The following is a 27,313-nucleotide window of genomic DNA, read 5'->3' on the forward strand; positions in this document are numbered from 1 at the left end:
CCTCATGGGTGCAGGAATCCTGAAATTTATATTTTATGTCCCTCTTGCCCTAAAGATGCTCAACTCCAAATTTTAAAGCATTGGAATGGTAGTTATCAAGAAAAGTTGAAAATGTTCAATTGTTCATGCACATATTTGATCACTATGACTATTTTGGTCCGAACCTGGTAACAAAACCCCTACCATGGGATCATGAAATTGCTTCTTCTAAATATATACATGTAGATTCAATTTAGTATCAGATGTTACTTAACGTAGTTCCACCCTTCTGTGACGGCATAAGACTTTGCAAAGTCAAAGATTTAATAAGATTTATGCATAAATTTTGTTGGAGTCTTTTTTCAATAGTTATTGTAAAAAATCTTATTTACCATAAAATATTTAAGAAGTCGAAGTTACATATCAACAATCAATTAATTGAATCCAAGGGCAATAACTTTTCATTAAATCATTTATCAAGTCCATTATGCGGTAGATTTCCTTTACTGTTCGCAAACATTTTGTATATTTTTTATAGAAACAGTTTCATGAAATTGTTACGAATGCTATTATATCGTTACAACCAGTTTTTGCGAAATTTTGATGATGCTGTTTAAGGAAAACTGCAATTTTCTGATCATGGTTTGGTGTTCTTTTCATTTTAGTTAATCTAAGTACGTTACAATTTTATCTAAGTTGTGTATTTGAACACTTATTGTAATAAGGTGTCATAAAATGCGATACCATCTGTGATACAAATTCTGATAAATTTAATACGATCTGTGATACACATCATTATGACAAATGTGTGATGCCATTATTCTATGTGCTACTTAAATGTTGTTATTGCCTGAATAAAGAATAAATAAATAGAAATAAGTAAAATCGTCCGTTTGCTAATTGTGTGTTAGGCATGCTTACTTGCTATCATTCATTTCAAAATAAACATGAATACCAGGCGATGGAATTTATATATATCTTCCTTATGAACCTCTCTTGCGCTACACAAGGAACTATACGTAGACTTATGAAAATGAAACAAAGAATTTAAATAATGCTGTCAGATTGCTACAATAGTTGAATCTACTGTTTAAAAAAAATTGATTGTGACATTTTCATTCAAAGTTACATAACAAAGATTATGAAATATTGACGATTTGTAATCTTTTTGATCACAATCGTAACACTGTCATTTAGATTAATATGCGACGTTTTGTTTTTTTATTTCATAACTATTTCATAAAATTATCTCCCCTTCTTTACAGTGATAGAGTTAAAAACTCTTTGATTTGAAACGATTGTTATTGTTCTATAGAATAACTATTAAGAAATCGTGTGATTATTCTAGAGATGATATAATTTTTTCTTTACTAATTTTACAATTCACATATCAAAGACTTTCGTACATATAAAGTCTCAAAAACCAAGTAATTTTCTTAATGTGAAAATAATTTATATTAAATGAAGATTTTTTGCTAAACAGTGTACATAACGTAGATTACAAACTGAAAATGGACAGATCTATTCCACTGAGCATTATTTTTAATGGTTTGTAGTTGAGTGTTAAATTTTTGAAATTTGATGTTATGAATGTTCTTCTTTCATAAGCTATCGTCCTATAAAGTATTCTGAAAACTTTTTAAAATTCTTCAGAAAGTGTCCTCATTACATGGGAAGAGGCGTACTGCGTAAAATGTAAGAGGAGTTCTGGGAACCAGGTTTGTTTAGAAAAACCATGTTTTTTTTTTTTTTTTTACCCTATTTGGCCTCCAGGGTAAAATTGAAAATTCCAAAAGTTTATTGGACATCTACAAGACATCACCTATCATATTCATAAAGATTACGACTTAATAAAGAGTTTGCAGATTGAGGAAGAAGAATTTAGAAAACAAATTGAAAATATAAACGGTTTCCAACTGACAGATCTTGCTCCCGTATTTTATCAAGATTTAAACTCGTGGAAGTGCAAAAAGGAATTCCATGCAACCTTCAAATTTGCCATCTGCACAAATTCACCACACAGGTCGCGATCACTGGGTTATGTCATTTCAAAATAAAGAAACCGAAATTTGTAATTTGGATAGTTACAGCAGCACTAAAAACCATACCCCTAACACACCGTCTCTTGAAATTGAACTGCCTTTCATCTATGGAAACAATAAATTGTGCAATTGTAAACTTTCGAAAAATGTTATGATTGTGGTTTATTTGCTACTTTGATAGTAGAGTTTTATTTCAACGATGCGGCATTTGAATTTGCTGTAAATAAAATGCGGGAACCTTATCATTTAGTTAATTGCTTAAAACATATGGTCAATTTACTAAATCTCCACAAGAAACTATATAGAATATTTCAACTATAAAATGTAAAACAATGAAAATCGGTTGTAATTGTTCTTGGAACTTTCCTGACTGGGTTGATGAAATGATCGGATGCGATTTTAAAGTAGGGATAGGCCTATATATGGAAACATTAATTGTAAGTGTGTCTGATTGTAAAGAAGGATTTGTTAAGAGCATGATCGCGAACAAAAGATATTCATTATATCTAACCTCGTTGTTGGTTTCGTAATCATCTCCAGGTGTCAGTCGCTTTTCACACTTAAAAATTGAGTTATTGTGTAATCCTGCCCCCCATGATTTTACCGAAAAATTAGTTTACTTCCCCACAATCCAGTAGGGTTTTTATCCATAGACGAAGAAAGAATCTTGTTGAATAATACATATTCTGATAGCCGTAGTATCACAGATGAATGGAAACTTTCCCAAATGAAAAAATATCGAAATTATAGTTTACACGAGAAGGCTGATCAGATATCTTGTTAAAATTTGCACACCTTTCTTCATTCGACAGGATTTGCTTATATCTATCTATAATATGCCCCCAAAAGTTTTATATTTTCTATAAGGTATGGATCCGTAGATGGATGGAAAATTTACCGAATAAAAATTCTCTGAGTAAGTTAGTAGATATTGCCAATTAAACGATTCTATTTCCTCATTCTATCGGGCTCTGTTTATCCCGGGAAAGTTTTTAATATATCTCATCATATTGTATTCAATACTTTGTATTTTACAATAGCCCTGATTCCACAGATGTAGGGAAACTTTACCGAATGAAAATATATAAAGTATTAGCAAAGATATTGCGAATTTTATTCATGTCACTACTTCGGGATCCATTCTGGATCCTATTCCTGCTTTTACACCTTACCTGATTGCATCGGGATCGGCATACGATGGAAAAGATACCGGAAGTAAATACGATATTTCAATGTTTTGTTTATAAAATATTTTTATTATAGATCTGAATCATACTCTGATTTATAGTCATTGTTTCATCAAGTCAATGATAACTGATGATTTTCTACACGATGCCTAACTCATGGAGAATGACCTGTCTTCGTATTTTTGGACGTTAGATGAGGAAAAATGTCATGATCTAATAATAGGTATTAGGTAATCTGAAAATAAACTAAAAATAGACTTGCTGTCTTGGAAAAGTGGACAACATAGAACAATAAGGTGATGGAGGAAACGCAAAGTAGATCGTCCGATTTCTCCGAGTCTTCACAGACAAGTCAAAGTGAATCTTCCGACCTTTCACGAACAAGTGGAGGTGCTGGGAACGAGGACTTGCTGATGGAGAGGACTGACTATCTAGAAAACATAATTGCAAATTTGTTAGAACTAAACGTAGATTTTGATCCTGTGGAAGAAGAGGTAACCTTAACAGGTCCAACAGATTTGTTATCTTCCTATGGAACTATCAATGATTTAGCTGACTGTGAAATCTGTCTGTCGAAAGATAATAAAGTCCGTAATCGTGAATGCTGCCAAATAGCTGTTTGTGATGACTGTATGGAGAAATATTTTGTTGCTCAGCTTGAAGCCGGTATCAAGAGAATGCAATGTATTGCGACAAACTGTTCACAGTTTGCTCATGTTGATGAGATTATGTGTCGACTACCTGTGGAATTGAAAGATAAATTTTACAAATATCTTGTTGATGCCAACAATGATCCCTGTGTCAAAACATGTCCTAGATGTAGTTATGTACAGCGAGTCACAAAAGAAGAGCTAATGGTTCCAAAGAAAATAAGAAAATATGGTTGCCACATAGTTTGCAAGGACTGTAGCTTAGAATGGTGCTTTATTTGCCATGCACCATGGCATCCTGGGGGCATTACATGCAAGGAATATCAAAAAGGTGACAGACTAGTCAAAAACTGGGCCAGAGAATTTCATTATGGGAAAAAAAATGCAGAACGATGTCCGAAGTGTAAGGTACATGAATTATTGCAACTTACAATTCTATATTAAATTTTAATATATTAGATTCCCTGAAAATGTATACAATGCTTTTTATTTGCAATGATGGGCCCTGAGGGGCACATAAATTTACAAAGGAACTCAGTTGCATTGAATACCAAGGGAAAGTATATGAGATATAGGAAATTTATATTCTTCCTTGTATTTTATGCATGAGGTGAAGTCACATATATATATGTAGTTTTGTATAAAGTTAACATATAATGAAAAATATACTGTCACAGTGTATATGCATACATGTATAAGAAAATTATGTGCTGGTGTATGCTGTTCTTGTATTGCAATTTCTATTAATAGGTTTACATAGAGAGAATAGCTGGTTGTGATCACATGAGCTGTGGAAACTGTGACACAAGGTTCTGCTATAAATGTGGGGAGAGATTCATCGACATCAAGTTTATTGGGAACCATTATGAAAAATTCAGCCCATTTGGATGCAAGTACAAGCTGCATCCAAACAAACCTGTTCTCCGAAAGGTGATCAGGGGATCAGTGGTTGGTAGGTTTCATTGTGAATAGCAAAGGATGTGAGAGTTCAGTTCACATTTGCTTTAATGAGAATAGGTGGTTTCTCATGAAATGGATATAATATATGTATATGATGTGGGTATTTTATTGAACAATATTCTGAAATTGAAGAAAAGATATAATCACTTAATTGTGTTAATGATATAAAGGGTTGAACCCAGATGTTACAAATCATCATCTTTGATTATCCATTGATTTCAACCTTTAAAGCATATGGAATATGATGGAATGCTAAAAACTGGTGCATGTGCATTTCATTTGTCATATCTTTGCAACTGTTGGTCAAAGCTTTAAAAATCCTGAAGAAAAAAAGAATTTATGTCCATGATGTTTTGTAATGAGTGCTTTCGATTCATATATTAATAATTATATTACGTTAACAAATTTCATTTTCCTCTATGAACCAACCAATTTCAGCACGCGACACAATCCGATTAGTTTTAGTTTTTAGTTTTAGTTTAAAGCACGCGACAGAGAGCATAATGATTTGAAAAAATATTTGTTACTAAGATCTCGCAAAGTCACACCCCCGATTAAGATTGTGAACTTTCGTGGATTATCATCCCAATCTTGTGGTCTCTTAATTAGCTCCAAAATACAGTGCACCGTGCAATGTGATAAAAGGCAGGGTAAAGTGTGACGTTATGTCTATGTTTTGACGTACGTCGCAATACGACTGTGACATGGGTGGATCTTAGGAGTTCGTTTATGCAACAAAATATTTCCTGACTTATAGAAGCAATGTAAGCAAATGGTGATTTAGTAAATATAAAAATGAACAGCACGCTAGCGCGATTCACAGAATTTGCTCCAAATCCATTCATATTGACCATGAACAGTTCAAAAGTGCTGTTCATTTCTTAAACAATTAGATGGGGAAAAAATTACATGGGTTGGATTCCACTCCCCTGGAAAGGAATTCTACATCCTCTTGTGTATGCCCAGGTGCTTGCCCTAATGGTAGCACTGTCACCATATCATGATGACTCTTCATTACTTCAAACCATGCATGAGCCCCAATATGGAGCTAATGTTGGAGTCCAAAGTTTTACAAATAGATAGGTAAATAAATTCTTTTAAAATCTTCTTTTAGAATTGCAAAGGTACATTATGTCAAATTGATATGAAAGTGCAGTAAGGTGGTGTAAAAAAAAGAATGTCTGTGTGAAGCATTGTGGTTCATTTCTTCAGGTATTTCTATAAATGAAATTTATTTCTTATACATGTAGATGTATCACTATATGAATATGTGTTTTGTGTGTTTATTGTGCATTGATAGATGTGATGGCTAACTCTCTGTTCATCATGCAGTGCAATTGTCTTTGTTTTCCTTTGTCATGTGCTTCTGTGATTTTGGACTTTGTCAATGTACATCATCATGCTCCTCTGGGGGCCCAAATTGGCTGAATAAATATTCTATTCTATTCTACACGGGCTAAGCCCGTTTTGGACCTGAACTCTGTGATACCATAAATATAGAATTTATGGTTACAATGAGTTTCTGGTCAAAACAGACTTTAGCCCCTGTGTCTGTATACATTCTACTGTCTCAAGATTCATATGCACATTGTTTACAACTGTATAACTCATTGTTTACCACTGTATAACTCATTGTTTACCACTGTATAACTCATTGTTTACCACTGTATAACTCATTGTTTACCACTGTATAACTCATTGTTTACAACTGTATAACTCATTGTTTACAACTGTATAACTCATTCATGTGGAAATATCATTATCATAAATTATCAATTGTATCATTACAATTTGTAACGACATCGAAGGCAAAAAGATTTGAAATGTAAATAATCACATGATGACCCCTGGGGCTAGGACAGCGCCACAAGAGGGGTTAAAAGTTTTACTTATAAATTAAAAAAATATGTCAAATTAGTATGCGAGCATCCTTTCGTACAGCGTTACGTAGCGTATATACCGGTGTACATGTTTGTTCACATCATGACCCCTGGGGCTTAGGAGGGGCCACAAGATGGCATAAGAAAATAGAAGTATTCTTTCCAAAAGATCTTCTCAAGTACCATAAGGATACACTATGTTGAAGATTTATCTAAGCATTCATACATAATATAGATTATTCAATTTTTGCACACCGTGAATGTAGGGCTAATGTTGGTCATAAAATATGTTCATCTAAGGATTAGGTAGGTTCATCCTCTTAAATCATATTCTCAGTGACCACAAGTCTACCATTTGTTAAATCAATATGTATATGTATCCTTATATAGCTAGTGTAGAAATAAGTTTATTCAAACTCTGACCCATAAATCCAAGAGTTTAAAGATGTATATAGAAATACATAGCAACACTCTGAAAATCTTCTCAAGAACCACAGTGTCTCAATTTGAACTCCTCATGATATAAAATCAAGTTTTATTCATACCATGACCCACAATTAATGTGGGGCCACAGGAGGAACGAATGAAAGCATGACTGTGCATGAGAAAATGCGCAGTTGCTTTGTTGAGCGATATGTGGCCCATGAGCCTCAAGATTGTAAATAATCTTCATGCAGTTGTTTAATTGTGTTTCTTGCAGGTGCAAAGGTATTCGGAGGATTACTGCTTGGGGTACTTGCGGTAGGGGGAGCAGCTCTTTTTGTAGCCCTGAGTCCCATTGTTGTTCCTGCATATTTTGGCGAGAAGTTCAGGGCGAGGAGGTGTGCCAGGAGACGTCTAAAACGCATACAGGGAAAGAGAATCGCAAATCATCTGTTCAATGTGGAGGACTTATTCACAGTGCAAGGTGCAGCTCAACATGATATAACAGTTTCTCATTAGTGTTAAATCTAAAGCAAATTAGCCTGGCGCCGCACCATGCCCTTTTTAATTACGCCATGCCCTTTTTAGCTCCCCTGAGCTGAAAGCTCAAGTGAGCTTTTCTGATCGCTTTTTGTCTGTCCGTCTGTCTGTCTGTTAAACTTTTCACATTTTTGACTTCTTCTCCAGAACCACTGGGCCAATTTCAACCAAACATGGCCAAAAGCATCCTTGGGTGAAGGGCTTTCAAGTTTGTTCAAATGAAGGGCCATGTCACTTTCAAAGGGGAGATAATCACAAAAATGCAAAAATAGGGTGGGGTCATTTAAAAATCTTCTTCTCAAGAACCACTGGGCCAGAAGAGCTGAAATTTACCTGAAAGCTTCCTGACATAGTGCAGATTCAAGTTTGTTCAAATCATGGCCCCCGGGGATAAGATGGGGCCCCAAGGGGGCATCAAAGTTTTACACACAAATATATAGGGAAAAATTTTAAAAATCTTCTTCTCAAGAACCACTAAGCCAGAAAAGCTGAGATTTACATGAAAGCTTCCTGACATAATGCAGATTCAAGTTTGTTCAAATCATGGGCCCCGGGGGTTGGATGGGGCCACAATAGGGGATCAAAGTTTTACATACAAATATATAGGAAAAATCTTTAAAAATCTTCTTCTCAAGAACCACTGAGTCAGAAAAGCTGATTTTTATATGAAAACTTTCTCACATAGTGCAGATTCAAGTTTGTTCAAATCATGGCCCCCGGGGATAGGATGGGACCTCAAGGGTGGGATCAAAGTTTTGCACACAAATATATAGGGAAAAACTTTAAAAATCTTCTTCTCAAGAACCACTAAGCCAGAAAAGCTGAGATTTACAAGAAAACTTCCTGACATAATGCAGATTCAAGTTTGTTCAAATCATGGGCCCCGGGGGTTGGATGGGGCCACAATAGGGGATCAAAGTTTTACATACAAATATATAGGAAAAATCTTCTCAAGAACCACTGAGCCAGAAAAGCTGATTTTTACATGAAAACTTTCTGACATAGTGCAGATTCAAGTTTGTTCAAATCATGGCCCCCGGGGGTAAGATGGGGGCCACAAGGGGATCAAAGTTTTACATACAGATATATAGTTAAAATCTTTTTCTCAATAACCACCGGGTCAGAAAAGCTGATATTTACAAGAAAACTTTCTGACATAGTGCAGATTCAAGTTTGTTCAAATCATGGCCCCCGGGGGGTAGGATGGGGCCACAAGTGGGGGGGGGGGGTCAAAGTTTTACATACAAATATAGGAAAAAGCTTTAAAAATCTTCTTCTCAAGAACCATTGGGCCAAAGAAGTTGACATTTACATGAAAGCTTTCTGACAGTGTAGATTCAAGTTTGCAAAGGGTAGTTTGGGCCATAATAGGGACTAAGGTTTTACATGCAAATATATATGAAAAGTCTTCAGATATGGGCCAAGGTGACTCAGGTGAGCGATGTGGCCCATGGGCCTCTTGTTTCTCTATAAAAATAAAATAAAATTTTTGTTAATATAAACAATTGTTCTTTATTTCACAAGATTGATTGAAAAGTTTAAAATCAAGGCAGCAGTTACTAACTTTTAAAGAGGCTAAATGATCATTTTATTACTATCATAGTATGATACAATGAAAGTGCCCCAAAATTGTCTTGCCGCGACGAAAAGTGCCCTTTTGAACATATGATATGTGTGCCCTCTCTAGATCCTAGATTTAACACTGCTCATACCCTCTCATTATCATGCAACCATGGTTTTCATCATTCCAAATATTGACCTTTCTATATGACAGTCATTAAAATGTTTCTGGTCAGTTGGATTGGCTAGTGGAATGCACATTACACATTTTTTTGAAAAGTTTTACTTTTCTGTGGCTACTATTTGCATAGTGATGTATAGCAGGATGGTCTCTACCAAAATTGTGAATTTCATGATCCCCGGGGTAGATGTTCTGACTCTAGGGTGGGGCTAAGTTTGGCATGTAGTGTTTATGTGTAAACATTTGAATAACATCTTGTTTAATGCTATTGGTACTGATTTGAAACTAAATGGATACTTAGAAACAACAGGTAGCCCATTACCAGAATTGTAAATTATATTATACAAGGCGTTTTTTGGTAACATGGTGGGACCAAAATGCTCGTAGTGATTTTAATTTTACAGTCCCAGAGTTCTGACTGTAGGGCAGGTCCAAAATAGTCATATAGTGTCAATGTAATATATACATGTATTATGTTAAGACTTTCATTAATATGGGCACTTTCAGGGGCATTTACATTTTAAGAACATAATCTTATTTTATTCTGCTGCTGATTATCAACATCTAGTACAGGTATGCAGAACAGGAAAATTATGATAAATTTCACAGCTCTGGGGGGATAGTGATACTTTTAACTAATATTCAATTGTGAACCAATTTCAACCCAACTTGCCATAATGTATCCTTATGTACAGGGAATTTGAAATTGTTCAAATTAAGGGTCACAACCTTTTCAATAGGGGAGATAATCAAGAAGTAGTGAAATCCTGGTGGCATCTACTGGTTGGGAAAGACAATTTATGCAATAGCTTCTTCAGAGAAAGTAAAATTAAAATTGTTCAAATCAGCACTATCTGTTGATAGGGTAGGGGCACTATTGGGGATCAAAGTTTTACATGCAAATATAAAGGAGAAATCCTTAAAAATCTTCTCAAGAACCACTGGGTCAGAAGAATTGACATTTACATGAAAGCTTCCTGACATAGAGCAGATTCAAGTTTATCTAAATACTCAGGTGACCGATAAGGCCTTTAGGCCTTTTGTTCAGTAATCTCACCGGTTTTTTTTTGTTTTTTGTTTATACATGCAAATGTTTTCAAGCATGTGATCAAGGGAAAGTCGATAACTTTTAAAACTAACTCAGCTTGTGTTTTGTAGACAAGATATTACTAACAGAAGATAACACAATTTTGTCATTTCGGCATAATTTTCTTACTTTCTGGCAACAATGTGCAATTTTAAATGCACGTTTTCGACGAGTTCCCAACATCGTACAGAATAACTTTGTTTAGTTTTTACTCTACTTTTTGAAAATATAATTTGTTTCATTATATTCCAATTATTAACAAAACACCACCAATTCAATCCCTTCGGCACTTAAAAGATATCACTGGGCGTTACAGGGTTAAAGTAATTCTGTACTCTTTGAAAAAACAAAAAGTGACATTTAAAAACTACATTTGTTAATAAATATAAAAAAAATTTAATGTATATAGGGTGTTATTTTGTACTATTGTGTTATTGCATTATGATAATCAATTTGGGTCAACAGTTATCATATTAAGTTTTAGGGGAGGGGAGAGGGGTCTTGATAAAAATTATGTGAATTAAGTTTATTTTTCAGACATTGAACTTTCGATCTCGCCCTTAACTTGTGTAATTATCTTACAAATGAAGGAAATAGAATGAAATTAAAACTGTTTGTAATATGATATACAATATAATATGATATACTTGTAGATTGAATGATTCATTTGGAAATAACTTTCAGGTCAATACTATAGATCGATCTACATGTATATATTTACGTACTTGAAAGTAGTTACATGTATATTTAAAAGAAATAGAAAAATATAAATGATAAAATGTCTTTCTTCAGTTCGTTAAATGGGATATATGAAAATTTTAAACATTGCATAAATTTTTTTGCATAACTCACTAACATGGGTGGACCTGCAATTTTTGTGACTTTCATCTCCTGTTTTAAGAAACCAAAGAAAGCGTTTTATCTTTTTTGAAAATATATACAGCAGCTTTTTTATGTCAGTTGCGGTAAATCTTTCGTAATTTATGCTGTATATTGTGAGATACACGACCCTCTTGTTAGCTCTGGCTGGTAGGTTAACCTTTAGCTTGATCGGGAAGGCACTTCTGCTCTGTTGTGTCAGACTATAGGTCTCCTGTTTGATCCCTAGCAGAGGCAAAATACCTACTCTGTGATATATATTTGAAACTAAAGTTTAAATCTAGAGTAGATTTTTATTTTTAATGTTTGAAAATAACCCATTTTCAAGATTTTCATTCAATACATGCTGTCATTTTCATGCATGTCACTGGGATTGAAAATACAAGTTCTTGACTTTGTAGTGCATGGAAATCAAAGTACATCAACCCAGACTAATGAGGAAGATGAAAGCATATCCTCATTAAATGAGGAGGAGGAGGAAGAGGCAGGTGAAGAAAGGGATGACATTGAGGCTGGAAAAAATGAAAATGTGAAAGCAATCATCCATAAACAAGATGATGAGGGCATGAATCCTTCCACAGTGATAGAAATAAAGGGAGAGACATCGGTGTATGTGACGGGTAGAAATACGGACAGCCACGTCACCACTGCTGACCTAGAAATGCAGTGTAGTGGGCAGGTGGTGCTGCACGTCAAAACGACATGCAAGTCCACAGAGGAGGAAAAGAAATCCGAGCAAGCAGAAGAAGGCGAATTTACAGTGACAGAAAATGAGGACTCAATCACCGACAGGGGCTGCTTTATCAAAATTCTTAAAAAGCTGCCGTCTGTATGGGAGAAAGATAAAGATGGAGAGAAAAATCAGAAGACGGAGAATACGGATGACACCAGAAGTATTAAGGAAATCCACACTTCATGTGATCACTATGAGGGCGATCTAAGTACTGGATCCTTAAAGTTCAGTGATACTTTAGAATGTCTGAAGCAATTACAAGATGAGAGTGAACTTAACGATCCATATTACGGCATGGTGTCTACTACTGATGAGATCACTTATTTGTGATACATTTAGTCCCTGATATTAGTCCACATGAGCTGGATGCTGAGCTTTTCTGATCAAAATTTATCTATCCTCTGTCTGCATGTCTATCATATATGTATAAACTTGTCCTATTTTGATATCTATTTAAGGACCACAGTGCCAAATTTTAACCAAACTTACCTCAAAATTTTCTGTAGTAAGGATTCAAGTCTGTTCAAATGGAGAACTATGTCCTCTACCATGGAGCGATAATTACGAAAAAGTGAAATTAGAGTGGTTTGTTTAAAATTCATCTTCCCAAGAACCACTGAATCAGAAATGTCAAAATTTGTATGAAAAAGCAGTGTCTGAGGTGAGCAATGTGGCCTATAGGACTCATGTGTTTTGGGTTGTTTTTGTATTTTCTATGTACATGTACTTTCTCCACATGATCTCTTAATGGCATGCTGTATAATCTGTACGCGTACTTACTTTAGAGTATTGAAATTTGGCGCAGTCAGAGCTTATGCACTATTTGGCGTAATCATGATTCAGCGCTTCTTCTTTGTATGAGAATGGAGAATTTCATATTCTAGCACAACTATGTACTAGCATTCTTGCTTCATTGCCAAAGCTGCTAAAATTTGAATCGTGCTAAAATAAGTACTCACACAGTAATTTTGCCCTACTCTCATTGAAAAGAATAATGTAAACCAATGCTTGCTTTTCTGAACAATTATGTGTGATTATTATGTCCCATTCATAATTGTAATGTTCTCTTAGCATGTTTTTACAAATATTTGTCATTGTATGTACTGATTATGATAGGACATTTTTAGCTCACCGGAGCTGAAGACTTGTGCGAGTTTTTTTTAATCAACGTGTGTGCATTGTTGTTGTTGTAAACTTTTGACAATGTCAGCTTCTTTTCCAGACCCACTGTGTCCAGAGTTGGGACACAATAAAACTTCGATGTTTTGGTTTCTTCTAATTTTGAAAAAAAAAAAAAGAACCAAACGGCTGCGTTTTTTTTATATTAAGATGCAAGTATCCCCGTGTAGAGTAGATCCCAGGGTGTGTTTTTTTTTTTTCATAATAAGATCACGTTGACCAAGGCTGTTGAGGTTCATAGTTTTACATGAGAGAATATGAAGAGAAATTCTTTTAAAAATCTTCTTGAATATGCTGACATTGTCCTACGGTGTAGATTCAAGTTTGTTCACACCATAACCATGAGGCCAGAATGGGGCCACAATAGAGAGGTTCAGTTTACATTTAGATACATAATTATGATAAGGAAATTCTTCCTTCAATTTGTTTACTCAAACACATTATGGACTTGCATTTTTTATTTCCATGCAGTGGCAGATTCAGGATTTGTAAGGGGGGGGGGGGGGGGGGGGGGGGGGGGGGTGGGAGACAAGGGGGAACGAGGCTTTTTAGGTTACTTGCATGGGTTATTCTAGCTATACTTTATACTGTAATAAAACCTATAACTAACAACAAGTAATTGATTTGTTTCTCTTTATGCACTTTTTTTATATGTATAATTATATCAAATTATTTTTGGTTACAAAAAAGGGGGGGGGGGGGAGCACACCCACCCCTTCTAAATCTGTCTCTGACATGTATATGATGAATGAGTATTTACATTTAGTGAAAAAAGATATATAAAACATCCAAAAACATGCATCGTTTAAAGTGGTCCAGTTGCAGGGTTTGTCTTATTGCGTACATGTAGCTCTAGTGATTGTATTCCGATATGTTAACATCTCTGTAGAAGCAAGATAGCGCAGGTGAACATTGTGACCCATGGGTTTTTTAGCCGAGTTGCAACGAAGTTTAACTTGGCTATTGGTTTGGTGATGCGGGCAGGCGGGTGGGTGGGCGGGCAGGCGGGTGGTTGGGCGTCAACAATTGGTTTCCGGATGATAACTCGAAAAGTTTACAATCATATCAAATGAAACTTTGATATGTTGTTGGGTACCAGGCAAGGAAGACCCCTATTGATTTTGGAGAAAAAAGGTCAAAGGTCAAGGTCACAGTGACCGAATATAGAATGAAAATTTCAGAAAAATTTGGTTTCCGGATGATAACTCAGAAAGTTTAAATCTGAATCAAATGATACTGAAAGATATTGTTATGTATCAGGTTAGGAAGACCCCTATTGATTTTGGATAAAATAGGTTAAAGATCAAGGTCACAGTGACCAAAAATAGATTTAAAATTCCAAAAAAGTTCGGTTTCCGGAGGATAACTCGAAATTTTTTAATTTGAATCAAATGAAACTTGAATATATTGTTGGATATCAGCAAAGCAAGGCCCCTATTGATTTTGGAGGGAAAAGGTCAAAGGTCAAGGTCACAGTGACCGAAAATAGATTGAAAACTTCAGACAAATATGGTTTCTGGACAGTAACTCGAAAAGTTTAAAACTGAAATTAGTTCTTCACAATTGTAAATATGCCACATCATTCCTGACTTTACAATGTATCCCATGCAACTCAGCTCATGCACCCCTTGGTGCATATATTGATTTTTCATTTATAGTTTACTAACATACACAATTCATAGATGTTTTCTTAAATCACTATTTAGAGAAAGTTTACAAAGAATAAGATATGATAAAGCTAAAACAAGACGTATATTTCATTTGAAATCAGTGACAAATCGTGGTCAGTCAAGCTTCAATAAGTATAGATAAATGGTGGCAGCCTAGACTTTCCGATAATGATGGCAGATATTGGGGTCAATCTAATTAAAATCAGACCTTCTCTAACTGATTTTAATTAGATTGATATTGGGGTATGACATGATTTAGGACAATACGCCAGTTTCGAGATATGAACTCTTCTGTGTAGGAGGTGCATTTAGTGGAACTTTGAATGACTAAGTGGGACAGAGTGGACCTACAGTCAGCGAGAAAGACGATGAAATGTATTAAAAGCGGCTTCTCTTTTAATATGTAAATGTAGGAAATACAAAATACTATCGAAAGAAATGTTTTACTAAAGTGGAAACATAAAAACAATGTCATGTTTGCAAGTAATGTCTTTGATATGGTACTTATGCCAATGAAATAACGTGATATGATAAGAATTCTATGTATTTAATTACTCCTTAAATACTTATAACTTACTTGGTTTGTGTATCAGTCGAATTTGGATGATCTAACAGTGTTAAGAGAAACTTACTGAGTACATTTGCTTACGCAGTGATGAATATTAGTCCCACTCCCGCGTGTAAACAAATTGTTTCATGCCTCACTATACACGAGAGTTCTCCAAAGGGAAATAACTCGGGTGTATCTCGAAACCGGCGTATTAGTGTGTATGAATCAAGACCACCTTTTTTAAGGAAAATACATAAAAGACTGTGATTTTGACACCTGCTCGTGTTTCGAACTCGTACATCATTATGATAGGTATTTGTGTAATATCTAGCTGTATGTATATTATTTTAATGGAAGCCTATACCCATTATGAATTCGGACCAAAAATACTGCAAATTTTAGGCAAATCTAGAGAAATGAAGATAAATTTCATAAAGCCATATTTATAAATTTTAGACACAAAGGAAACAATTTTGATGAGTTAGAAATGTAAACAGCTCCCAGAACTATATTCAACAAGAATATTTTCTGTTTGATCAATTTTGCTCAGATTATGAATACTCAATATATTTGTGACCTGACAATCAGGCAATGAGTCTGTATTTTGATGAATTGAAGATTTTTCTGATATTTTTTATATGCATGTACATGTATTTAACCATTAAACATCAAATTACAATCAACTTCAAATTAGATGTACAATGAAGTTCTAATTACATGTACTATTTCAAGTTAAGGACCAAATCCTAGTTCATTTAGAATTGAAATTGATTTTATATTTTGTTTGAAAGAGAGAATTTGAATTCATGAGTGAAACTATTTGAAATTGTTTAGGTATGTTATTTTTATGAATATTTTGAATTCATGTTTTTATCATGTCTGGATTTACGGGGTATATTTTGACATGCATTTGGATTATAATTCGTTTATAGTTTGTCATTGTCAAGTTTGGGATCAGTGAATCTCTGTTCTATTTCATTACCTCAGGGGATTTTGATGCAGGTTTAATAAGGTGTAAAATTTCAACATACTGTGAAAGGAAGTAAATCATGTACTGCTTGAAAAATGTTTAAAAACCACATACATATTACAAGTACAAACATTACATGTACAAACAAAATCATACAAGTTTATAAAATCTGGGAGGAAATGCCCCACTTACGTAAATAACAAGTACTAACTGTGTAACATACAGAATAAACCTAGAACTAAATCAACACAAACCCTCAACAATATATTAGTATCTATGACATTTCAAGGTAATACAATTATGATTTAAATTCAACTTCAATTACAATCTAGAAATTCACTCAGAATATCATAAAAAGTGCAATCACAAACCATAGTACATGTGTAACAGGAAAGGTGAAAATTTAACGCTGGACTGCGAATCGAACCAGGAATCCCGACATTTCTTGTCAGGTGCTCTTAGACTAATCATTGAGCTACCCAGGTTTGATTCCCAGTCCAGCCCAAGATTTTCTCATTTCAAATATGTATACACATTTATATTGCATTGGCAAAGATTATATGTCTTGAAGACAATTTAAGGAGGGAGGAAGATTGTGGTTTGGACCATATGAACTGTGGATATTGGCCTGGATAGCTCAAAGGTTAGAGTACCTGATCAGTATTAATGTAGGAGTCCCAGGTTCAATTCTGGTCCAGGTATAATTTTCACCTGTTCTATTGCATATGTAACCACTCTATGTTAATTGTCTCACTTGTATGTGTTTAATACATGCACTAGCTGTATATTCAAAGATTTAAAAATACTGTGTCAATTTTACAAGCACTCTTGAGTACCTGTTTAGTGTTATGTTTTTAAAGATGAATAACTATTTGTCACAACAATTTTTCTAAACGAAATAAATATTAGTCCTACATTCCACGCCCTTTTGAATTTGTTGCCAATCAGTTGGCGCTTGATTAGAGCACAAGGCAGCTGATCACGAGTTTGTGTTAGGAAGGGTTTTATGGGCGCATCATACTTTTCATCTCTCTTTACACGACCATTCCTCACGATAAATTAAAGACTAGACTTTTTGACATCATGGACAGTTGCTTCTTCAACAAAAATGGAAAACGCAAATATCCCTATCTAGTGATCATTCATCAAAAAAATTATTTTGATAAACGCCATTCTGATTCCAAGCACAAGTACTCTGAAGTTAAAATAAAAAAAAATATGCTGGAGTTCCTCATTGACAATATCTTCGTGGACTTTGGTGATCAGGTTTTCCAACAGTTTGTTGGAATCCCCATGGGCACGAATTGTGCTCCTTTGTTAGCTGTTAGCTGAGCTGTTTTTATATTCCTATGAAGCAGAATTTATTCAAAAAATTTTACGTGAGAAGGAAAAATCTCTTTCTGAAAGACAGTACGCACCGGAGACAATATTTCAATCAAATTATACGTCACAAATTCCAGTCGATTGTTAATCACTGCCACGATATTCACTATTCCATCAACGCCGTCCAACAACACATTTCAAGTAAGTTCTCTTGTAATGAGCAGACATCGCTTTTCATGGCCATGGCGCTGTAAAAGAAAAAAAGCACAAGCCGAAACAAAAGAATATACAATTATAATGGGATTGGGAGGCAGGGATATTTTTTGCCTGTACCAAAGTTGGATGCTGAGACAGAAAAGGAAGTAAATGACGCGCATGCTCCGAAAGTAATAAGAAGGGGGAGGACTGCTTATAAGATCTGTCGTTCGTAATAAAAAGAAGGGGGTGTTGTGGAATTACTTATAAGAGTTGTCGTTCTTTTCATGACCCATGAGATTACCCACAGATTTATATATGCACATGTATGTCATAATGTGCGTGTGACCATACAATTAGTGTATTTGGCAGAACTTTACCTAATATTGTGCTAACGTACATTTCATGAATTAGGGAATTTTGAGGATCGCCTATGTATATATGCTATATGCTCCACAATATAGAATCAAAATAGATGGAGGGCTATGAGATTACGACATTTTTGAAACAATTGAAGACAAATTCTCCCAAACCACCCCCCTTTTACCATTCCATATAATAGCAAACTGCTTCAAACCCAGGTCTTAACGGATTGGTGTTTTCTGCATATTACTGTACCCAGTGAACAATCGATGAACCAATGATCCACACAGAGTCTGAAAACGTTTAAGTGAAATTTAAAGGCAGAAGAATTCCATCTACCCATTTGTTTACTCTGTAGCTCTGAAACACCCTTGAGGTACAGACAAGTTGCCCCACCAATACGAAAAGAGTGAGATTTGCAGGAATTGCTAGGTATTTCTAGAAACTTCAGTGATTTATGTAACATACATGAAAATTGATATTGAGTTCAGGGCTTAGCATTGTTATGTGCAAATAACTGTTTTCCTTGAATGCTTCGACGGAGATCAGCAAATTGTTGTAATAATTCAAACAACACCAAAGAATCTAGATTTTTCATTATTCTAACGGAATGGCCCTTCCCAAACTGGTCATTTTGGAACACTGAATTAAAACACAGATTTGGTCTTCAAATATTTGAATATGATTTCTTTCCAATGACACTACTTCACTCACCCTCAATCAAGCGAAGAATGCAAGAAGGAATGCTGACTGGAATAATTGGGATTCATACGAAGAATAAGTCAACACAGGAATTATTTTGATTATTTGTGTAAGCAAAGATAATGTAATGGGTTGCCTATTATCCACAACTTCCCGAGTTCTCCTAAAACTAACCATCAACTTTCGAACCAAAAAAACATTCAGTTGGATTTTCCACTCATATAACACTTTGCTGTTGAATGTGCCAGACCTGATTCCTTCATAAAAGCTATAAAATTAACAACATGAACTCAAGGGGGTGGCCACAAATCATCAAGAGAAGCATGCATCCTAAAATTGATGAATGCCTGAATATCTTGTTTATAAGCTTTACTTGAATTTTCAGATATGCTCGCTTCTAATAGCTGATCTATAGTAGCTGAACGATTTCCAAAAATTGAGTAGGAATTGGGGAAGAAAACTTCTCTGCTGATGGCCCAACTGACGAAATCTTGCCCACTGAAAACGAGAAATAGCATCTGCTATATCGTTGTATTTTCAGCTAATAGAAAAAAGTGGAGTCTTATCAGTATGTAAGCCCCCCCCCCCCCCCCCCCAAAGCCTCCTATCGCATGTTGCACCGGTGCCAACTCCCCAATAGATACCTGTCCCTTATAACGTGTGTATTATATGGGATATATGTCTCTGTGATTACAATGAATTCGATGGTCATTACACAATACATTTGTTTTAATATTTGTTTATTTCAAAGCATTTAAAAAAAAAAATCTATTAATTCAAGAAATTTAAGAAGGACAGACTTGGACGTCTCGAAACAAGTTTTGGTTGTCTCCCTTACAACCGTGGATGTAGACGTGAACATGTAAATATCTGTCACGCAGATTTATATCTTCTTTTCAGAAAATGAAAATGTAGAGTTTACAGTTTATAAATACACCGTAATTTACATGCTGTATATGTACTATCAATCAATCATCCAAATTTTCATCCACGGTGTTGTTTTACCTGTTACCAGCAGTGTGTGCAAATTGTCATGTACTGGAAAGTCCAATCCTACGTAATTGACACAAAAGCATGTGAATTGGAAACACACTCAAAATTCCCCTCATTTGAATTTACCTGGATATGCATTGCAAAAACTGTCTTACATTATGTAAACCTACACACGTTGCAACATAGGTTGCGAGTGCGCGCCTGTGGAGAGAGAGAAAAAGAGAGAGAGAGAAGGGGGAGAGAGAGAGGGGGGGGGGGCGGCGGCAGTAAAACGTGTAAAATGAGGACAAATTTCAACCAAAGGACAGAAGTTGTGAGGACAAGAATTGCACTATGAGGACAAATAAATGTCCTCACAATTACATTCTCATAAATGTGACCTACAGCATGTGAAAGATGTAGATACAAAATATTAGCTTAGTGAGGACAAGTGGTGTGAGGACATGTCCTTACTAATATTCTCTCTCAAAAACCTTTTTTTCATAATTCAAAAGAGAGTATTTGATAAACTTTTATAGATATCCCTATAGCTATACCTAACATAGTACTTTTTTGCCTTTAGAATAATATATGTGTGTATTCTCTTCTACACATTGTGAGGACGTCCTCATTTAGTAGGTTTGGTCGTCTAGAGAGAGAGAGAGAGAGAGAGAGAGAGAGAGAGAGAGAGAGAATTTTAGGACAACCCATCGGAAAGAATGTTACATGGTAAATCAAAAAGTTGAATCAAACAAGCAAGTTGACTCTCATGTTTATTTTTAAATTTTAGTGTGGCATGTTGTACTGTCACCGGGTAAATGACATTGCACCATTAGGCATAGTAATCTACAAAACTTGCTAGGAGACCAGGGCCACAATTTACACCAGAACTTGTGACAAAGATAAAAATCTTCTTTTGGAATTCATTTTATTCTTTAAATTGAGTTAATTATGATTTTAATATGAATAAGAATAATTTAGTTATGCAATTTTATATGAATATAATCTCACAAAATTAAAGAAGTTGACGATTTTTTAGAACTACATGTAGGCCTATGTAACATTTCTTGTGTTAGTCGTAAAACAGGGCCCTGATCCAACCTGCACATATTCCTGGTAGTAAGATTGCGGTATACTACTGTAAGAGTTTTAAGAAAACCCATTAGATCCTGCCTTTGTAATGAGAACAAACTAAAATCACGTCCCCTCGGTCCGGTGAAGTAGTCCCATGATGCGTGATAACAACAGGTGCGAATTGATTTATACCTGTAATTACGGTCACACCAGTATTACGCAACAAAAGCGTATTTGAGAAAACTCGGGCTTCAATGATGTGAATTCACTTTTTCTAATGTTTTTTTTTTCACTCCAGAATTATGGTCTGGACGTTTTGCCATAAAGAACCTATATAGAAAATATGAAAGCCTTACTTTACATAGTTCAGGAGATATTGAATAGGTCATTTTTTAAAAAGTAGGTCAAACTCCAAGGTCAAAAGATCAAACCATGGTGTTCAAGTTCTTGCCATAAAGAATCTATATACAAAATATGAAAGGCTCACCTAAAATAGCTCTGGATATATTTTTAATATGTTATGTTTTCTTAAATGTAGGTCAAACTCCAAGTTCAATATCACAAGGTCATGATATGAAACGAAAGGTCTTGCCATTAGAAATATGTGTACAAGATATACCTTCAGGGATCGGTCAATATTTACTGGGGAGTTGTGACCGGTGCAAAATGCAATATAGGACACGCATTTTTGGCTTACATGCTGATAGGACTCAACTTCTTTTTATTTTCAACACTGATAGGACAGCAATATTTTTTTTTATTGCAAATGTATCAAAAAAGAAAAATATTTTAAAAAGCACTTCAAACTTGGAACTCATCTATCTTACAAACAATTATACTGAATTGTATGCATGCTTTATTTCATGTCCAAGTTGAATATACGAGGCCCTCGTACTAGAGACAATCTGCAATAAAATACTGGACATTTGAATTTTTTAAAAATATTAAAACAGGTAATTAAAAATCACAAATTAAGTATTCAGCTATAAATAGAATTGCAAAAATAACATGCAAGTTTTGTATGGAATATGGATTTCAATCATAGAAAATATGAGTGGACTCAAAACCGTGGTTTGCGACGATGATGACAGTGATGATGAAGATAACCTCGTCATCAGAGTCAATGACAGTTCTGATAGATCTGATACAGTGATGATGAAGATAACCTCGTCATCAGAGTCTATGACAGTTCTGATAGATCTGATGATAGTGATGATGAAGATAACCTCGTCATCAGAGCCAATGACAGTTCTGATATAGATCTGGTGACAGTGATGATGAAGATAACCTCGTCATCAGAGCCAATGACAGTTCTGATAGATCTGATGACAGTGATGATAAAGATAACCTCGTCATCAGAGTCTATGACAGTTCTGATGACAGTGATGATGAAGATGATCTCGTCATCAGAGCCTATGACATTTCTGATAGATCTGATGATAGTGATGATGAATATAACCTCGTCATCAGAGCCTTTGACAGTTCTGATATAGATCTGGTGACAGTGATGATGAAGATAACCTCGTGATCAGAGCCAATGACAGTTCTGATAGATCTGGTGACAATGATGATATTGCTATTAATAGTGCTGATGACATTGATAGTGAAAGTGAAAAGAAAATTTATATGCCATCTTCAAGGTTCTAGACAAAATCAAAGACTATTATACATGTGATCTGTAACAGTGATAATGAAGTAAAATTGTTGTTTAATCATACATATACATGTATTTATTCATCAGATAGGACACACTTTTTATTGCACGTCTGATATAGGACAACAACTTTTTTGTATTCTTAGAAGATAGGACAAAGGGGTTTTAAAAAATGGTAATATGGAATGCACCGGTCCCGACCCCTAATAAGTATTGACCGGTCGTGACAAATTCAAGGACTCTGTGACAATGATAATGAAGTAAAATTGTTGTTTATTCATACATACATGTATATATATTTATTCATCAGATAGGACATACACTTTTTATTTCACGTCTGATATAGGACACTTTTTCAGCTTTCAGCTCAGGTGAGCTAAAAAGGGTGACTGAGTTTCTATGAGATTTATTTAAATGGTGAGGAGTCATTTTCATATCAGAATGTGCTATGGAATTTCAAACAATATGCTTGATTTGGCCAGTTACTTTTAAATACTTTGTTATGCAAAATGCCATTAACTTTTAAGTTAACTGTAAAACTTGAAGTAATTGGATATTTACTAAACAAAAATATTTCAATTCGGGATGAAAAGCAGTTCTACCATATATGTCTAAACGATGAAGCTAGTCAATGAAGATTGTGAAGCTCACATTCATTATAGCCTATTCAAGAATATAAAGGAAGTCATAATACATCTTTTATCGGGTCTAGCTGAACTTGAAAGTTTATTTTGTTTGTGCAACCAAAAATAGAGCTATTCAAAAACAAAATAAAATAAAAATAATAAAACAAAACTGATAGAGAATCCATTTAAATCCAATGCAAAACATGGTCGTGGCAAAACCTTTTTGAATTAGTCAATACATGTATATTGTCAATTAATAAATAAAATTTAAACTTTAGCGATATCGACCACTAGTACAATCTAATTAAAATTAGATCCTATGATCCGCTCATCTACTATCGCTACACATAGATGAACGGATCATAGGATCTAATTTTAATTAGATGGACCACTAGTATACACTGAAATATGGTCACATGCACGCGTACACACACACACGCGCGCACACACACATTGAGGAAGTAAAGAAAGTAGTTGAGTATACTCAATCAGCTTTGGGATAATTAAATTCCCACTTGTGTATATTTTTCTAACTTTATTTCTGGATTAGGGGTACATGTATATAAATTTTTCTGCAAAATTCGGGTAAATTATCATAGACGTTAAAAATCAGTGTTTGGGAAAAATAACAATCAAAGTACATTTTACTGAAGTTCCAAGTCTTTAGAACTGTAAAGCGCACGTCAAGGTGTAAAATATTGACGACATATTGGATAAAACAGAAACGGTAGATTTAGAGCAATACTTCCGCCACAAAATATAGTCCTTTCCAAACCCTATCAAAATTTGAAATGACATACAAACTTTTAACTGGGTAGGTTTTAAGTAATAAATGTATTATATGTTTGGAGCAATGAAATAAGTATTAAACCGGTACCTACACAGCTTGAACATCCAGCGCGGTTGTGCTCAAATGCCTTAAAGGTTATTAGAAGATTACGTTTATATATACAAGTATCTAATATTGAGATCGATTGCAACAACTATAGAACATATAATTATATTCTTTAGACAGGTAAAATTATAGGGTTCTGTGTCATACATAATTCTGTCTTCTAATAACCACTGGAAAATTGAATAATTAATATATAAGGTAGTCAGAATGTTCCCTGAAGAGTATGGAAATGCATACTGATCGATATTTCTGTCATACATCTGGTCAGTGGTAGATTTAGTAGAGGGGACCCCTTAATTTTTTTTTAATTTAAGGTAAATCATGGTCTCTTGATTAAAAAAAAAAACGATAAAAGAAACAATCATTTTTTTCCCCATTCTCAGAGAAATAAATTACAAGATATTTTGATTTATTGTTCCATTTATTGGGAGAGTTTATATTTCATTTTAAAACAAAAACCTTAAACTTTGTGTCATTTCATTCAATTTTATTAATTTCACCTCTTTAAATATAACACGAAACAGTAAAATGACTGCATAGGAGACATATTGCAAACCCTATCAAATCTATAAAAGCCCTGGACCCATTGTGGGCTTTAAGGTGGCCCCTGGTCACCTGCCTTATGAAGTTGCACTCCCCTAACTTCAATTCCTAGATCCGCTCCCGCTAGTTGGTTATATTTTGGATTTTTCCATTTCATAACACTTGTGTCATCAGATAAATAATGTAGGCCTAATGAAATGAAGTTGGGGCATCGAATCATAAAAGAAAAAAAATCATTTTCTAAATTCTTTCCTTACAAAACGATGAGAGATAATTTCAAAATATAATTTCCATTCCATACTTCAGATGTACGTATGGTGAAATCTTCTAATCTGTCTGAATCGTAACAGAAATTCATCGTGAATTTAAACAATTATCAAGAAAAGTATAAAAATTAATAAATAAAAGTATTAAGCTGTTTGATGTCGTAGTCCATGATATACCTGTAAGAATTTGAGTGGGGATCTTCATTTTCGTGTCTGACTATTTCAACGAAGAAATCACTCGAGTTTCATGAAACGTCAAAGGCTAAAATTAGCTGTTGTTGGGTCCTATTACTTTGCCCAAAATTTCATATGCAGAATAAGACCTTGAACAAGGATTTGCAGTCTCTGAGAAAAACTGCTTGTGCAACAGCGGATACAAAAGGAAAAATGAAAACGGATGCATGGGTTGAGATATATTTTATAGGTCTGTAATACGTACAAATGTACATTAAAAAAACCCATGATGGGACTTAGTTTTGATTTTGATGTTTAAAAAAAGTTTGTAGTAAGACAAGCAGGGGAATAATTTCGTCAAAGTTTTGTATGAATACAACTATATAGTGTATATTAAAAGGCATTAAGTTTTCACCCCATTCGTAGGTGTATGTAGTATACTACACATGTATTTTACATGTAGATCATTCACATGTAACATTATGTTTTTAGTTTTTGCTAAATAGTATATATATTATATATATATATATATATATATATATATATATATATATATATAATGCTGAGTACATCAATTGCTTACTTTTGTTAAACATTTTAGTAATATTGTTTGATAGAAAAAGTTTAGATCGCAATTATGTTAATGATATTTAGTGCTCAAAGGAAATTTGGATTTGGTTTACATATGCATATACATAGCTTGACTTTAACTGTGAAAAATGAAGAATATAACTTATAAGATATCCTTCTTTCTATCTTTTTCAATCAAGGACAAATAACTTTAAGATAAAAAGATCGACTATATGTAAAATGATTAGATTTGTGTAGCAGTGTGTGAGAGTGGATCAGCCCAGATACTGGCTGCTGAAAGCAACCAATAGAAAATCTTTGTTCAAAATCTTGCACTTCCTTAACTACCGTGTCACTTTTTAAAACAAGATAACAAAAGGATGTCCTGAAAGGATGGTACCGTCATCTGTAGCGGAGTGCATAAAAGACAGATACACACAGAGAGTTTGTGTGTGTGTGTGTGTTATTTAAGATAGAACGAGTCGTAAGAGGTTGTTCAGTTTTCTACATATTATTTCAAAAGGATGGATTCTTCACATATTTTTTGGACGCATTGATTTTTTTTTTTTTTTTACAATTATAGAATATATAAAAATTATGTACTTTTGGCACATAAAATATTCTTATTTAAGTGTCAAGGTCATTTGAAGGTCACATTCTTTTCGACCAAATGACCTTGAAATTCCAGAAGAACAGATACATCTATAAATTAATACTCACGATACCAGGGGTTAGGAGAAGGGGGCATGTGTCCCTCCATTTTTCAAGGGGCGCCACAACCATGTGGGTGGGGGACACAACCATATGGGGGTGGGGGTACAACCATGTTGGGGTTGAGGTGGGGCACAACATGTGGGGGTGGAGGGGCACAACCATGTTTCTATCCCCCACTTTTCGAATATCAGTTATGTAATTATCATTAAATCTTAACTAGTGTCCGTTTTGTTATCATTTATTCATTCATTCCAAATTTTGTCTGAATTTGCAGCATAATCATTATGAACATATATGGCAGAACTCACGTACACGGACAAAACTATAAGATATACGATAGACCGAATTTCCTCTACTTATTTTACGGTATATTTTTGCACACGGGTTGTTCTTCCTGTCATATTTCTACTACTTAGATGTTTGAAAGCTTCAAGGTTACCCGAATCACACGGATGACCGATTTCTGCCTGTTTTCGTCCGTCGTCATTAGTAATCCGTCGTGCGTCGGTCGTAAAATTTTGAACATTTTCAGCTTCTTCTTTGGAACGGCTGAACCAATTTGAACAAATTTTGGTATAAAATTTATGAGTCAAGAGGAATAAAAAAATGTAAATTTTATAGACTCTGCCTCCCCAGGTCCTGAGAGGTGTAGCCAAAACCATCAAAGTTCGTGTAATCTTCAAAAGTCTTTTTTTTTACTCCTGTACATCAAACAGTGAAACTACTAGCATTATCATTAAGCAATCAGCCCTTTACCAAATCCGTAAAATTC

General features: G+C 34.6%; 1 protein-coding gene and 1 pseudogene across 1 annotated transcript; one reads left to right on the top strand and one right to left on the bottom strand.

Annotated features, from left to right (window-relative positions):
* The first annotated feature begins 3,172 nt into the window (after window positions 1-3,172).
* LOC125683702 (uncharacterized) lies at window positions 3,173-13,746 on the top strand. The gene is made up of 4 exons (XM_048925136.2): window positions 3,173-4,266; window positions 4,609-4,810; window positions 7,399-7,605; window positions 11,770-13,746. Exons 1-4 carry the CDS (start codon window positions 3,508-3,510, stop codon window positions 12,429-12,431), a joined length of 1,830 nt encoding a protein of 609 aa, XP_048781093.2. The 5' UTR covers window positions 3,173-3,507; the 3' UTR covers window positions 12,432-13,746.
* A 4,813-nt stretch (window positions 13,747-18,559) lies between these two features.
* On the bottom strand, window positions 18,560-19,587 carry LOC125647387 (uncharacterized; annotated as a pseudogene).
* Between the last annotated feature and the right edge of the window lie 7,726 nt (window positions 19,588-27,313).

The sequence above is a fragment of the Ostrea edulis genome, chromosome 6, assembly GCF_947568905.1.
Source record: "Ostrea edulis chromosome 6, xbOstEdul1.1, whole genome shotgun sequence".
NCBI lineage: Eukaryota > Metazoa > Mollusca > Bivalvia > Ostreida > Ostreidae > Ostrea > Ostrea edulis.

What these genes read in the sequence shown, in the direction of transcription:
- LOC125683702 (XM_048925136.2), top strand. Translation starts at nt 3,508, where the DNA reads ATGGAGGAAACGCAAAGTAGATCGTCCGATTTCTCCGAGTCTTCACAG. An exon ending in GATCAGGGGATCAGTGGTTG is followed by an intron (nt 4,811 to 7,398) that starts GTAGGTTTCATT and finishes TGTTTCTTGCAG; the next exon opens with GTGCAAAGGTATTCGGAGGA. An exon ending in GGACTTATTCACAGTGCAAG is followed by an intron (nt 7,606 to 11,769) that starts GTGCAGCTCAAC and finishes TTGACTTTGTAG; the next exon opens with TGCATGGAAATCAAAGTACA.